At 36.2% G+C, this 15,777-nt stretch overlaps 1 protein-coding gene across 1 annotated transcript in view; it reads left to right on the top strand.

Annotated features, from left to right (window-relative positions):
- The window catches only part of Htr2c (5-hydroxytryptamine receptor 2C), a 201,520-nt gene extending 186,169 nt beyond the window's left edge, over positions 1 to 15,351 (top strand). The window contains exon 6 of the mRNA XM_028773875.1: positions 11,833 to 15,351. Coding sequence (XP_028629708.1) covers positions 11,833 to 12,662 — 830 coding nt within the window. The 3' untranslated portion in view covers positions 12,663 to 15,351. The remainder of the gene's footprint in view (positions 1 to 11,832) is intronic.
- The last annotated feature ends 426 nt before the right edge of the window (positions 15,352 to 15,777 follow it).

Below are 15,777 nucleotides of genomic sequence, written 5' to 3'. Positions count from 1 at the left end.
AGAGAGAGAGAGAGAGAGAGAGAGAGAGAGAGAGAGAGAGAGAGAGACTGACTTGTATATTTTAAAATCAGAAAAACATTTGTCCTGGTCTGAAAGCTTGCTTTGCTGTTTGGAGTTCATTTAACCTTAGAGAAGTCTAGGCTGAGATTTGTTTCAGCAATTTGTGAAAGTGTTAATCATCATTTTTTTTCAAATGTATTGCTCTTTCCTCTCTGGAAGCACACAAGTTTCTCTGTTTAATATTATTTCATTCATCTCAGCCTTTGTACTTTTTGTTTTTCATGATGTTATTCCCTAATAATTGATGTTCCTGGCCTCTAAACATTAGTAAATTTGGTATCTAGTTGTTTTTCAGTTGTGTGCAATATTATAAACATTAAAACTTCTACTTACTTGTTCTATGAATTGATCTTCTATTGAAATTGTTCTTATTAACTCTGCTTTCTGCTTCTCTGAGTTTAATAAGCTTAGTTGAAAATCTGGATATTAATATGCAGTATAACACTATTTATTTTAAGAAGATTATTGTTTTTCCCTCCGGGGAGACAGTTTTCCTCGCATTATGTTGCAACTGATATTTTTGCTCAGTTTTCTTGGTTTCTAGATGCTTCTTAACTAGCATGCTCTAGAATGTAGTAATTTTAATAATGCACTGCTTTTCCACTCCAGACTCCAGAAGTGTAAGAAATTTAAAAATCTATATTCATCATAGTTATTTCTATATGTTATAGATAAAATTGCAAATTATTTGTACTTCAGAGCTTTCTTTATCTTTCAAGAAATAAAGATAAAAGAAAACTGCCTCTTGATATCAATTCCATAAGCCTTTACCATTTTCCTTAAGGAAAGTCTGTTGTAAACAATTTCAGTTTTAGTTGATCTGAAAAAAGTCTTAAATTTTACATTTATTATGAAAAGTATGTCATGTCCATTTAGATAAAATTCTGACTTGATGGCTGCAGGTTCATTAGCTGAGTTTTTCCTTAGTTCTCTGGAGAGATGCTTATTATTATATTATTATATTATCTTCTATCTTTGTGGTTTTTCATTAGATTTGTCATGTTTGCCACTTGTCACTTAGATTTTTAAATTTACATTGATAAATCATTCCCTGTGGGTTTAGCTGGTTTTTTGAATTTGACCTGTTAAATGTTTGCTGAGCTACAAATATCTAGAGATGCATATTTTCTCACCAAATTGAGTCAATTCTTGCCATTATTTCCTCTGGCATATTCATGCCCCCTTCTTACTCCTCTTGTTTTAAAACATTATTCATATGTCTGATAAATTGCTTGCTACCACCTCACCAGTTACCAAAAGTCTTTTGAATTCTATAATATATTTTTCCTTTTGTTATTCAAAACCTTTCATGGTCTTGTCCACAAGTTCCGGTTCCATTCTTTTCCCATCTCAAACAATCCTTTCAAGTTTATCCATCTTATTTTTTATTCAGACATTTTACTTGATGGCTTTCCATTCTTTTGTCCTTACACAATTAAAAAATATTGGGGAGAAAGCAGCAATCAACCCTGTTGTATTAACTTTGAATTTTTTATATGACATCACCAAGAGTCTAAAGTGTATTGTTTGCAATTCCAGGGTGTTAGTTATATTTTAGATTTGTATGCTGTTATTTATTGACTGGTCTTGTTCATGCCAAGATTGCATTTCACAATACATTGCAGTAAATTACTGGTCATTACTGAGCTTTCTTCCTCCCCCCTCCTCATCCTCCTTCTCTTCCTCTCCTCATCCTCCTGCTCTTCCTCCTCCTGCTCCTCCTCCTCCTCTATCCTCATTTTCCTCCTTCTTCTGTGTTATTAACAATGACTTTTCATCATTCCGACTGGAAGAAACTCCAACTATTACCTCTGGAAGTATCTGTTGTTGTTGTTGTTGTTGTGATTTTGATAGCTGCCATAAGGAGTATCACTTGTATATGGGCAACCTAGTCCTTAAGCAGGTCATGTACCTGTACTTGCCTCTCTCTGACTTTGCATGTCTTTTTCTTCTGTCGTTTGTCTAGAAAGTTCGACAGTTTAAAATCCACCATTCTGAAACTTGCCTCCCTTTTTCATCAGGATAGTCAGTCTCTGCTTGAGTACCTATTCTCTGTTCCCTATTCATTATGTTATATCCAGGTAAAAACATAAACATACAGCTGTGTGTAAAGGTCTTTCTTTCAAGCCAAGGTTCTACTACTAAAAAGAGTAGGATGTTTTACCCTTGCTTTGGGATGCCTGATCATTCCTTTAATGAGATGGCAAGTCAAGTTCTGGAAACTTTGTCAAGGCTACAAGCATAGATCAAAACTTATGCAATGATTTTTTCATTGTGCTTAAGTGTACATGATCTAGACTTTCAAATCCAGTTTTTCAAAAAGTATGCTTTGCAATTGAAATATTTTCTTTAATTTTTATACCCATCTTGAAATTTCTATATCTACAACTACAACAGCTATCTTTCCTGAGTGATTATTTAGCATATTTATGATAAAGTTCTTCTCTGTTGATTGGAACATTTATGGTTATGTGTTGATCTATTTCTATTGACTTATCATCTCCTTTAGTATACTCCTCCATCTCTTTGTATCTCTAGTAACCTTTAAAAAATGTTCATGAAAAATGCTTTGGATGGTCTATTTTTTTTATTAATAATGAGCTGCAGGTTTGCTTTCAGTCCTAGGCTTTAAGCATCTTTCAGCATTAAGAAAGAGGGCAAGTCAGGTGTGTTGTTGCATGTAGGTGAACCCAGCATGTGGGGTACTAAAGCAAGAAGATTGTGAGTTCAAGATTGCACTGAGCTACAAAGTAAGTTCCAGTCCAGGATGGACTGAGCTACATAGAAAGATATTATGTCAAAATAGAAACCAAAAAGAAAATCTGTAGTATGGATGTATAATCCTAATAAGACCATATAAATGATGCAAAATCCAGGTATTTATTTACAAGCCATATGCCTAGATTGGACAGATCTAGGGCTATACGAACCATTGCCCAGCTATAAGGCCCCGTGTTACTTGCTGTTTCTCCAATCCTCATGGTTTTGTCCATGACAGCTTCCTCCTCCTTCCTCTCACCCCTCTTTTTCTTTACCAGCAACACCTACTCATGAATCTCCAGTCCCACCTTTCTCCCTGCACTGCACAGTCACAGGCTCTAGCCTTTCATTGACCAGTTAAATTTGGAGAGAAGTTTCATGTGGCATCACTTGCGTAAACAACCACATCTTGAGGAACCAGTATTTAGCATTAGAATATAAGCAGCATCAGACCAACCCACTACAAAAATCAAAACGAAAAGAAAAGAATGTTTTCCCTTAAAGTTTGTTTTTTCTACAATTAGTGAATGGCTCAAGTTGTGTGCTAGGTTCCTTTAACTTTATATAATTCCAAATTCTGTTTTCTCTGCAAGAGATGATATGTCACTAAGTATGCTAAACCTCTTAGATGTTGCTGGCTCCATGTTGTCCTTAGTTCTGCCCAGAGAAGATTCAGGTGCCAAACAAAAATTCAAGTGAACTTTGTATGGGAACTCCAGGCAGCCTCCACACTGTGACTCCTTCTGTATCTGGTTATACTGCCTCAGTCCTAGCTCTTTTGCCAGTCCTAAACTCTTCATTCCCTCGGTTCAGTTAGACATCAACTTTCTAGTTCTAACATGCAGTCTAGAGAAGGCCCTCAGGGAAAGGACACAGGAATTTGAGATTCAACTCCCAAGATTTCTAACTTTGAATGGAATGGTTCCTTATCGTTTCTTCCCACTTCTGGTTCAGTTTCAAATACCTTCAAATACTTTTTGTTATTGTTGCTCAAAAATGTGTTCTGAGTTCCGAATGCTGTTGGTTGGTGTGTTTTCTATAAGTTCCTCCACCATTAATATAAGATGCAGGGTTTTTTATTTTTATTTTTAATTGAAAATAGATAATTTTCACACAAAATATTCTGTTTATAGTTTCTCTTCCTGTAGGTCCTCCAAAGTCTCCTCTACTTTCCCTCCCACTCAAATCCACACACTTTCTTTTTTTCATTCATCATAATAGAAAGAGGTATATAAATAAAAATAAGATAAAATAAAAACAAATGATAGGACAAAAGAAACTGTAAATAAAGAGCCAAAGAGAAAACACAAGAAACACATGGAGATACTGAGACACATTTGCATAGAAACCATAAAATATAAATAAAAGATCTGCAAAAAGATAAAAAAATCTCCAAAAATAACACTGAGTTTGTTTTGTATTGTACTGCCAGAGTATTTTAGATAACATTTATAAGTTTTTGCTAGAACCTTAAAACTGATTTTTTAAAGATTTATTTTAGTTATTGTATATGCACACATACTCTATCTGCATTTTAACACTGATTTTAATACTAGCTACTATAATTACTACTAGCTACTATGATTTCTACTAACTACTATACTACTGCTATTAGCTAAAATACTGATTTAAATACTAGCTACTATAACATGAATGTTTTACATTTTCATCGTGAAATCTAATCAATAAATCTAACCAATAAATGAATTTGAGACTTTGTTGACTTAGCTATAAATGGATGCAATATATCAGAAAAATAGCTTGGATGTTTGAGTTATATCACCAGAATGAGCTGCAGATATTTTCATATTTGTCGCAGAAATAGTGTCATGTGATAGATGCTCATTACTGGTTTCTAAATTTCATTAGTCTTTTACTTACTTTGTTAATTTAAAAGCCAGGGCTGTTGGCACAGGCCCTTAATTCCAGCCACTCAGAAAGCTGAGGCAGGAGGATTGCAAAGTCAAGGCTTGTTTGGGTTACAGAGCAAATTTAAGGGCATCTTGAGTAATTTAGTGAGAACTACTCTCAGAAAGCAAAAACCAATAAAAGATGACCCAGTGCAAAACTGTTTTGCTAACACATACAATATCTACCATTATTGTTTTGGCAGGAGAATATTGAAGTATTTTAGCTCTTTAGAAGTCTTTTATATGTCGTTGCACCTTCATTGAGGAACATTAGTCTTAGACAGAAGTATACAATCATAAGAAAAGGTTTCAAACCTTTAACTCAGACTCCAGATTCCTCTTTTGTCACCAACATTCCACCTCCAAACCTCAGCCTTGTAATTTATCCTTTTAAGAAAAATTATGTGGCTAAGTTGCATCTCTCTCTAGAACTCCACACATATAATCAAGATTTTCATATGGATCTTTCATGATCACTTCTAACTTAACACAACTCAGAGTGAGTTCTGTAGCAGGTCTGACCTACCCCCATGTGCTCACAGTTACTCAAAATTCCATGTGCCGCAGCACAGGCTAGAAGCCTGCCCTGGCTTTGCTTCCCTCTTATCTACATGAGCAGTTCTCTAACTTCCTAATGCTGCTACTCTATATAACACAGTTCCTCATGCTGTGGTGACCCCCAACCATAAAATCATTCCACTGATACTTCTTAACTGTAATTTCACTACTGCTATGACTCATAATGTAAATAAATTTTTGTCATAGAGGTTTGCCAAAGGGGTGGCAATCCACTAGCGCCACTTTCTAAGACGTGGAGTTGCCTTTTACTTCCAAAGGAACCTCTTAAAGGTCTCAGTAATGTATCCCTTCTTTTTAATCCCCTGCTTCTCTCTCTGCTTCAATTTCCCTTTGCCCTTCTATAATCATTTCTCTTCTGTATATTTATTAGAGAACTAAGGACTTCATTTCCTTCTTGCACGTAAGTGTGCATCTCTTCTCAGGTTCTCTTGTCTTTTTCTCCAACTTCTTCATATTTATTCTCCTGGATTTTTTGTACTATATGTGTGCTCAGCTATCTCATCTGATTTCTAAGAAAAGCTCATTTACTTTCTGGTTGCTGATCAGCGTCAAGAAATATCTACACCAACCACTTTGCAGATCCAGTTAACAATTCAGCTAATTTTTTTCATTTAATTTTAATTTCAGTCACTTTTCACTTTCTTTACACTCCCTAATAATTACTGTCATTTAGTCATGCTTCCAGCACTTCCCCTAGATAAAACTCATCCTGTCCTTGTATCATGGGTTTTTTTATGGTACCTCACTTTATCTCCTTAAGGACCTTTACCTATCATTTGTAATCCTTCTTTTTCTCTGTTTTTTTTTTAATTCTCTTACCCCACTGTTTACCTTCCATGGCTAAGCTCCTTGTACCTTCCCTCAAGCTACATTAGTTTGTAGTAACAAAGTGACCATCTAAGAGTGCTCCTGCACATTTCTTCTCCCCATACTGCCACCTATAGCAGAACTTCCCCGTCTTAGAGTTTCATTGCTGTAAAGAGACACCATGACCACAGCAGCTCTTATAATGGAAAATATTTCATTGGGGCTGACTTACAGTTTCAGAGGTGTAGTTCATTATCACCATGACAGGAACCATGGCAGTGTCCAGGCAGACATGGTGCAGGAGGAGATGAGAATATACATCTTGATCCATGGGCAGCAGGAGACTATGTGTCACAATGGGCATAGCTTAAGCATAGGTGACCTCAAAGCCCAACCCCACTGTGACATACTTCCTCCAACAAGGCCACACCTACTCCAACAAGACCACATCTCCTAATACTGCCTGCCACCTTTCTATGGACAAACACTCAAACCCATAAGTCTATGGGGGCCGCACCTATTCAAAACACTGCACTCCTTCATCCACTTCCCCATAAATTTCTGTCTAAGAGTACTTTCTATTTCCCAGGCGTTACTCTTGCAAGCTCAGCCAGTCTCCTTAATTCTTTCTGCCTTGCTGTCTTCTTTTAAATCACAATTCCTCAGTGTTATACAGAAGTTCTTAGCACTATGCTAACAATAACTGCCCTATAAATACAAATAAATATATATGCCTGTGTTCTTTCTTGGCTCAAATCTAAAAATCCCTGAAGTTCAAAGTTGAGTGTGAATTCATTCATTTCTCATGCTACCAACACCATAACTGGATTAGTCCTCAGACATACAAAACACCCCTTTCTCCAAATATTAGTAGCAATTTGTCATATATAAAGGAAGCTGCCCTGATTTTCTGTGCTATTCTTTAATTGGATGCTGTTAACTATGGTGTTCAAGGGACGCACAGCAGGAGACAAAGGATTAGTCATGTGAGCTTGGTCCTCTTAGGTGCCCTTGGAGAAAAAAACTTTCCAAATTACACAAGGATTGAAAATAGATACATCAGAGGCATCTCTAAAAATCAACATCGCTAATCTATAGCTTTATTGTGTTGGTGAGGCTGTCCTATGAAATTTATTCATGTCTCTTTTTATACAGGCCTTTGCCAGTCATTTATTACCCATATCTTAACAATTTGTTTATTACTCTTTTATGACTACTTTCTCTCTAAACAATGACCTTAGTTTAAAAGGCAAGGGAAATGTTTCCAACTCTAGAACTTTTATGGCATACATTTGTTTTTCTTTCCCATAGTATTTCTGGGCTTCTGTACTATACTCGTTTTGCAAATACTGCTACCAGTTTTTCAGACTAACTTTAATAAATGCGAGAACAATTTGGCAACTACTGTTTAGTCAACAATGATTATAATATACTGTCATTCATAAGATAAATTATAAATGCCAAGTTTTTAAAATCTGCTTTAGAGTCATTGGCAAATGATATTATCTGACAGCTTAAGAACAACTGATCTGTGTTGCTCAAATTCAAGGTTTTAGGAACTAATATAATGCATGTATACTTAAACCAGTCTAGAGTTACTTTTTTGCAATACACTAATTTCACTAAATGAGTTTTTTACTTACTTAAACAAGATAATGCATGTAAACAGAGTTTATAATTTGAACCAATTATAAGAGTCAGTAATATTCAGACTTGCATGTTGCAGTTAAATAATCTTAGTAAGTGAGATTTTTATAAAATGAGAATGAAATAATGCATGCAAATATAATATGAGTGGGTAAACACACAGTTAACAATTTATTGGTGAAAGTCTTTAATGATTGAGTGTAGTAGTGGTAGCAGTAGTAGCTAATGTAGTTCCTGTCATTGTAGTAATATAATATATAATATATAATATTTCTAAAATACAAATGGTAGTCCCTATTTTTAAAAACTTGAAATATGTATTACTCAATGTTTCTAAAATGTTAAGGTAGATTTTACATGCTTAATCAAAAATTCATTTTAACTTTAAATAACATTAATAATCATTATTTAAATTACTTTTCAAAGTTTGAAAAAGTTGATTAGATAATGCATTCACAATATTCAGCTGTTCATTAGTTGAATATCTGCAATTTATAGCATTGCTTATGACTTGTTTTCATATCTTAAGATGACACAAACTTACTGAAGTTAACTTCAGAAATATTAAATTAGTTCTTTAATAATTGTTTGCATGTTTTATTATCTGTAATGAATTAAGTACTCTATGAACTATATAAAATTTACAAATAATTGGATCATATATTATGATATAAGAGACATTGAGAAAAGGGTAGGTTTCATTACTTTAATTGTTATATGGTATCAAAAGTAATTCATATCTACTCTTCTTATTTGATCAAATCAAGGATAAAATATATCAGAGTATACATTTGCCAAATTTATATTTTCTGAAGTTAGCTTGAACAAATAAAAGGTGTCTTTCTGGGTTCTTATGAATATAATTCATCTAAGGTGTGTTACTGGAAGTAATGCTGTTATTTATGCTTACTGGTTTAATTGCACATGAATTACTATTGCTTGAACTGAAAGTGATAAAGAAGGTATTACATATCTACTATTAACTCTCCACACCCTGCATAACTTATCTAAGAACACAAAACAGGCATTCTCAAGCTCTGAATTAAGGAACCTTCATACTTTTTAAAACACTTAGGGACTCCCGAGGTCTATTGTTTATATAGAGAACATATTGTGTCAACAATATAAATATTAATGTTTATTTATGATATTAGAAATTAAAAGTTTAAGAGACTTTACTGGGTTCTTTTCCTTTTAATAATGATAATAATTTAAATCTGTTTAATATTGCCATGTTAAATACTTTTATGACAGTATCTACAATTTAAACATTTTCAGAAATACAAATATTATTTTAAAGGTTTGATTTGTTTAAATATCTATTGATACAATAAGACCTAAATTTCTGAATGTGTACATGCATTAAATTTATTGTGATGTTTCAAAGGAAAAAAAGAAAGAAAGAGGGAGAGAGAGAGAGAGAGAGAGAGAGAGAGAGAAAGAAAGAAAGAAAGAAAGAAAGAAAGAGTTTGTAATTCAAACACTCAGAGGTAGAGATAGGAAAATAAGAAGTTCAAGGCCAGACCTAGTTATGAGTTCATGTAGATAAAACATCCAAAATATAGTAAAAGTTGGAAAAAGGAAACTGTCCCCACAAGAAAGAATCTCAGGGGCTCCCAGGGTCCTTGAAGCACAGTTTGAGAACTGCTGATACTATTTTTTTCTTATTAAAGTATCAACTAAAATAGTCTGTGCATGATATATTGATATTGATGTTGTTTCCATGATTGTTGTTATTATTATTGATAATGTTCATATAGTCTTGAAAGTTAATTTCTTTTTGTTTGTTGATTGCATTCATGACTTCCAAAAACAAAATTTATAATTATACAGCATTAGTAAAGGGGCTAAACTACTTGACAAATTATATCTATTGAGGAGAATGTTAGCCAAATTAACATAAAACATTTTTATCTCTATTATCCATAATAAACATGACTCAGCATCTGAGAAAGAGAATGGATGAAATAACAGGCAGCTATCAGATTTACCCTTTCCTCGATGTACATAAACATATATAAAAAATGCTGTATATAAACTAGGCCTCGAAGGGCCTGGTAAGATGGCTCAGGTAAAGGCTCCTTTTTCTAGGCCCTGATGACCCAAGTTCTGTTCCAGGAGTACAAAACCAACTCCTGAAAATTGCCCTCCTAACTCTGTAGGCATTCTTTCTTTATTAACAGAAATAAGCTTACACTCGCACAGGGCTGGACTCTGAGGGATGCCAATGCACTGCTCTTACAGCCAGCATAAGATGCCTTCCCAAGGGAGCATTTTCCATGCAAAGTTGAACCTTTGTGTCTAGGTACATCTATCTCTATTAAGATGATTCTAGAGGGAGGCACATCTATCTCTATAGTGATGCCTCAAGAGGGATGACAAACTTCTAAGTCACTAACCTCAGGATCTTGTTCCTAAAGTTCTGAGACTAGAGAGGGACTACTTTAATTGCACCCTCTTCTACTCTTCCAAAAGAATCCTGGGACGGTACACCAGTGTTTCTCCAGAATTTTCTCATGAAATGGCCGTCTTCCCTGGGACCATTGACATCCTTCAGGAACCATAGAAAGATCTGAGCATTTCTACTCAAGTCCAAATTTTTGCTTTAAAAGTCATAGTTTGAACTATGCCTCCCAGTTTATATACCCTTCCCTACTTCCCTACTTGCATGGCTAGCTCCCGAGCTATGGATGGCTGTGGACCAGTTTCCAGTGAAATCTTTCTTCTCTGGAGACTCATCACAAACACCAGAAATTTAATGCCTGCAGAAAATGCTTAATAATCCTTTTCTAAACCCACCCTTTGTGATCTTCCCAGAGATTAAATAGCAATCATTAGTATCTATGGATTCCTCTTAAGTCCTTCAGTTTAATAGGTTGCAGCTGACAGGGAGCATTTATGTCAGCTAGCACGATCTTGAGGTATTAAGTTCCTCATAGCTCCTTAAGTGATCCTTGGAGTTAGCAACTCTTGTTCAGAATAGAGGTCTACCTCCTCCTCCATTTGCAATAATGGATATCTAACAGCTTGGTGTCCCAATGGCCTAAATAGAATCTCCCAGACACAATCGGAGTTTGCCAAGGTTTTAACTTGTTGAGGATGCAGAGAAAAGAGATTAGTATGAAAATTTCCTTGGCAAGTTGTCCCTATTTGTCCAGGGGAGAGTACTTTTGTGGTCTACCATAATGCTTCTGATGTTTCCAGAAGGTTTGAGTGTAAGGTCACTGTCTGCCCCCTTCCTTTTTGCTGATATTTCTTGTCAGGATCTAGTTGATTTTCCTGGATGACTACTTGTCCATACCTTTATGAATAAAAATTATGTCTGTCTGTCTCTGTTTCTCTCCCTCCTTTTCTCCCTCCCTCCCTCCTTCCCTTCCTCCCTCCCTCCCTCCCTATCTCCCTCCCTCCTACCCTCCTCCTTTGTTTCTTCTTCCTCTCCCTAGCAGTGTCATACCCTGAAGATCCATCCTCAGCCTCATTCTGCTTAGTGACCTTGAAACCATGTCACTGATGCCCAAACATATAAATACACACACACACACACACACATGCAAGACCTTGGTATAAAAGAGAAAAAAATCAGTTGCTTTTGCTCTTAGATTACTGGTTGCATAATGGTGAAACTATCCAGTCAATCCTTCTAGACTATTGTAGATATAGTACATATCATTGTTATTGCAATTAACAGTATACTAAAATAATGACTGATTGATCTTAATGATATTACTGAAGACAAATGTGAATTCCTTCTGTGGCTTAACAAATATTGAGCACTTTTGATGAGACAGGAAAATTCTAGGGACTACTAATAGAACAAAATGGATTCAGTCCACTCCTAGATGTAATCACATCTCCAACAGTTTGTCTCAAAAATGGAGATTCTATACTGTTACAGCAATTCACAGAATGCCATCATTATCTATTGCACCAATACTTTCCAGAAACTTCCTGGGTTTGCCATGAATAGCTTTCAACAAACATCAAGTGGTTTTTTGGTAAAATGCCAATGAATGACTGTGTGCTATTGTGCATGTGCTGTAACGAATTTCCCACCTTTTTGTTCCTGTAGGAGTTTCGGTTCCTATCCCTGTGATTGGCCTGAGGGACGAAAGCAAAGTGTTCGTGAATAACACAACCTGCGTGCTCAATGACCCGAACTTTGTTCTCATTGGGTCCTTCGTGGCATTCTTCATCCCGTTGACGATTATGGTGATCACCTACTTCTTAACGATCTACGTTCTACGCCGTCAAACTCTGATGCTACTTCGAGGCCACACCGAGGAAGAGCTGCGTAACATCAGCCTGAACTTTTTCAAGTGCTGCTGCAAGAATGGTGATGAGGAAGAGAACCCTCCCAACCCCAAGCCGGATCAGAAGCCCCGTCGAAAGAAGAGACAAAAGCGTCCTAGAGGCACCATGCAAGCTATCAACAATGAAAAGAAAGCTTCCAAAGTCCTTGGCATTGTATTCTTTGTGTTTCTGATCATGTGGTGCCCGTTTTTCATCACCAATATCCTGTCGGTTCTTTGTGGGAAGGCCTGTAACCAAAAGCTAATGGAGAAGCTTCTCAATGTGTTTGTTTGGATTGGCTATGTGTGTTCAGGCATCAATCCTCTGGTGTACACCCTCTTCAACAAAATTTACCGAAGGGCTTTCTCTAAATATTTGCGCTGCGATTATAAGCCAGACAAAAAGCCTCCTCCTGTTCGACAGATTCCTAGAGTTGCTGCCACTGCTTTGTCTGGGAGGGAGCTCAATGTTAACATTTATCGGCACACGAATGAACGTGTGGCGAGGAAAGCTAATGACTCAGAGCCTGGCATAGAGATGCAGGTAGAGAACTTAGAGCTGCCAGTCAATCCCTCTAATGTGGTCAGCGAGAGGATTAGTAGTGTGTAAGCAAGAGCAGCGCAGACTTCCTACAGGAAATCTCTTGTAGGAAAGTCCCCCCCTCCCGTGATTTTCCTGTGGATCATAACTAATGTAAATACTGCTGTGTGACAAACAGTGTTTTTATAAATAGCTTTGCAACCCTGTACTTTACAATCATGCGTTAAATAGTGAGATTTGGGGTTCTATATTTACTGTTTATGATAAAGATGGAGACTAATTTATTTTGATTTCTTAATGCATAATGGTGTTTGTATTTTTTCTCTCCCTTCCTTCCGTATTCCCTCCCTTCCTTGCTCCTTCCTTGCTTTCTTCCTTCCTATCTCTGTTCTTTTGGTGAATGTGGAAAAGTTGATGTTCATCTCAGGTGGCATTTGCAGGAGACCAGAATGATGCACATGACTGTGGTGATATTTCAAACCACATCTAAACTGACAGATTTGGTGGCATCTTTTCCAGGTTAACAGTAAATATGTACTTTAGATTCTCGCTCTGCTCATCCACACGCATAAACACAGTAAGATAGGTCCTGCCCATTGTGAAACATAGTCATCAGTGAGTCAGAGACAGAACTCAACCTTGTTACACACGGGGTAAATTTGACATTGTCAGAATGTTGTGTCAGTATTTTGCTGCAATGTCTATCCCCAAACATAGTGGCATTTTCACATAGCAGCTGGTTAACCAGGACTACAGAAGTGGAAGGATGCCAAAGAGATATACACACCAATCAGCTTTTCACTTCTTAAGGACAATGTTCAAATTCTGATTATTATGACAAGCAAACTGAAATTAGTGTTTTCATTCTGGTCCTTAGTAAATACCTAATTCCAAGAGTAAACTTGGAAACCAAGTCCCGGAGTTATTTCCCAATCCAGGATTCAACATCAATTGGATTTTGATCTCAGAATTCTGGAAATTTGTGTGTTACACACAAAGTGAAATTTGCATGTTGAGCCTTATTAAAATATCTTCTTAATTATTGTACCTCTATCTATAGGACCCAATTTAGCAGTCCATTTTTAAGTAAAACTGGTATGAGGAGGGTACAGAACCATGACCTTGGAAGTTTTACTTGATTAAGGACTACTGAATTAAGCCCTTAGAATGTGAAAAAAAAGTAATTTAAAAAAGATGCTTTTATTGACCTCTGGGAAGAATAGAAATACAGAGTTTCCATTTGGATTTTAAACAAAATTTATCTCCTTTTCAGATCCTTCCAAGCTCTCTAGTGCAGGAAAAGGCTGCAGCTAAATTGTGAACGTGGCTAGCTCTCCATTGTGCTGTAATTACATGCCCAAACTTTCAATCTTTGTTTAAATATAGTGCTGTGATCTTCTAAGTGTCAGCCAGTGTTTCCTTCATGGGCCTGCTGCTCTCTAAGAATTAAGTACCATTTTAGTGACATTGAAAACCATGAAAAGTTTTCAAACACTGCTCAAGTCAGATTATTACGTCTATGCTGTGTGCAGAGTATACACGTGTTCCCAGATAACTGTGTTTCCCTGTGTGTCCATTTTACTCAACTGTGGATAAATTTCTGAAGAATTCATAATGCTGTTTCTTATGCCCAACAGCTACTTGCACACCTTGGAGTGGGCCTCGTAGGATCTTGAAGTCAGTAAAGGCAGGATCTGAATTTCAAAAACTCCTGCAGTGTGTTCTCAACACACAGCATAGATAAATTCAGCAGTCTGCCACAGGGGCAGTGGGAGAGCGGCTGTATTTGAGGAAACTCAAACAGTCTCTATTTGATTTACAACACTGCCAAACGTCACTCAATTGCTTGAGCATGCCCAAACATGACATGAAAGTAAAGTCTACTTGCCTGTTAGGTCCGTTGAACTGCATGTTAAAACAATTACCTGACATTGAATGAGATGATCTACTTCTTAATGAAATGAAAATGACTGAAGAAACACAGCATGCATTGAGCATGAGTTTCTGCACATACAGATGGTGCTGTGCATGTACACCATGTATGCTGCATGAATCCACTGATCCGTATCAATGTAAGGCAGAAGAGCTGATATAGAAAGCGCTGGAGAAAACTCCTTCAGCAGTCCCTAAGAGACATTCAGATCTGAAGTAGTGTATTAGAGAAAATTGGAAACATCTGATTTCTTTTCTTAAGCATAAGGGCAAGCTCATAGCACATGTTTTACAGAGAAATAGAGTATAAACCATGGAGTTCCAAAAGCACTAGCAATAGGTTGGATGATAATCGCTTATAGCACATTTGTTAATAATTCTTATGTCATCAAGTAGTAGTACATAATAGTACCCAACACAGCAATTACCCTCAACTTGTGTGCTATTCGTAAGTTCCATGCTGTTTGGTATGAAACATATAAATCTCTCTCTCTATATATATATATATATATATCCACTTGGAAATAAATCTTACAGTTCAGTGTTAAATCTACAAACTTTTATAAATGTTTTAAAATAGTCCATGTGACAAATGTAAACGTGGTGAATTTACTGTCAAATCATTTTGATGTGCTATTATATATGTATACTGTTTAAGACACGTGCAACAGACTGCCTTATATTATTTCTTGTAATTTTTCTCCTTTGTCAAATGGTACTTTTTGTGAATGGTTGCAAAGTATTGTCTTATTCCTTATTCCCGTGTGTTACCTTCTTCTGAGTTTTGTGAGACTTCCTCTTAATTTATTAAACTTATTAAAAGCTGGCATAGTTTGTCATGTGTCTTTTTTCCCATGCACAGTTTCAGGATAAAAATCTACTCCATCAATTGAAAATGCTAGGTGGTATTCCCCTTTCTAAGTAGGATTGAAGCATCCTCACTTGGGCCTTATGTTTTAATTTTTAGGGTCTGTGGGATGTATCATGGGTATTCTGTACTTTATGGTTAATATTCATGTATCAATGAGTACATACCATGCATGTCCTCTTGGGTCTGGGTTATCTCACTCAGGATGATATTTTCTAGTTCCATCCATTTGCCTACAAAATTCATGATGCCCTCATTTTTAATAGCTGAATAGTATTACATTGTGTAAATGAACCACATTTTCTGTATCCAATCTTTGGTTGAGAGACACCTAGGTTGTTTCCAGTTTCTGGGTATTATGAATAAGGGCTAAGAACATAGTGG

Source organism: Grammomys surdaster, unplaced genomic scaffold, assembly GCF_004785775.1.
Source record: "Grammomys surdaster isolate TR1022 unplaced genomic scaffold, NIH_TR_1.0 236, whole genome shotgun sequence".
In the NCBI taxonomy this organism is placed as follows: domain Eukaryota; kingdom Metazoa; phylum Chordata; class Mammalia; order Rodentia; family Muridae; genus Grammomys; species Grammomys surdaster.
Note: the sequence above shows the minus strand (reverse complement) of the source record. Positions and strands in the feature narration are given on the sequence as shown.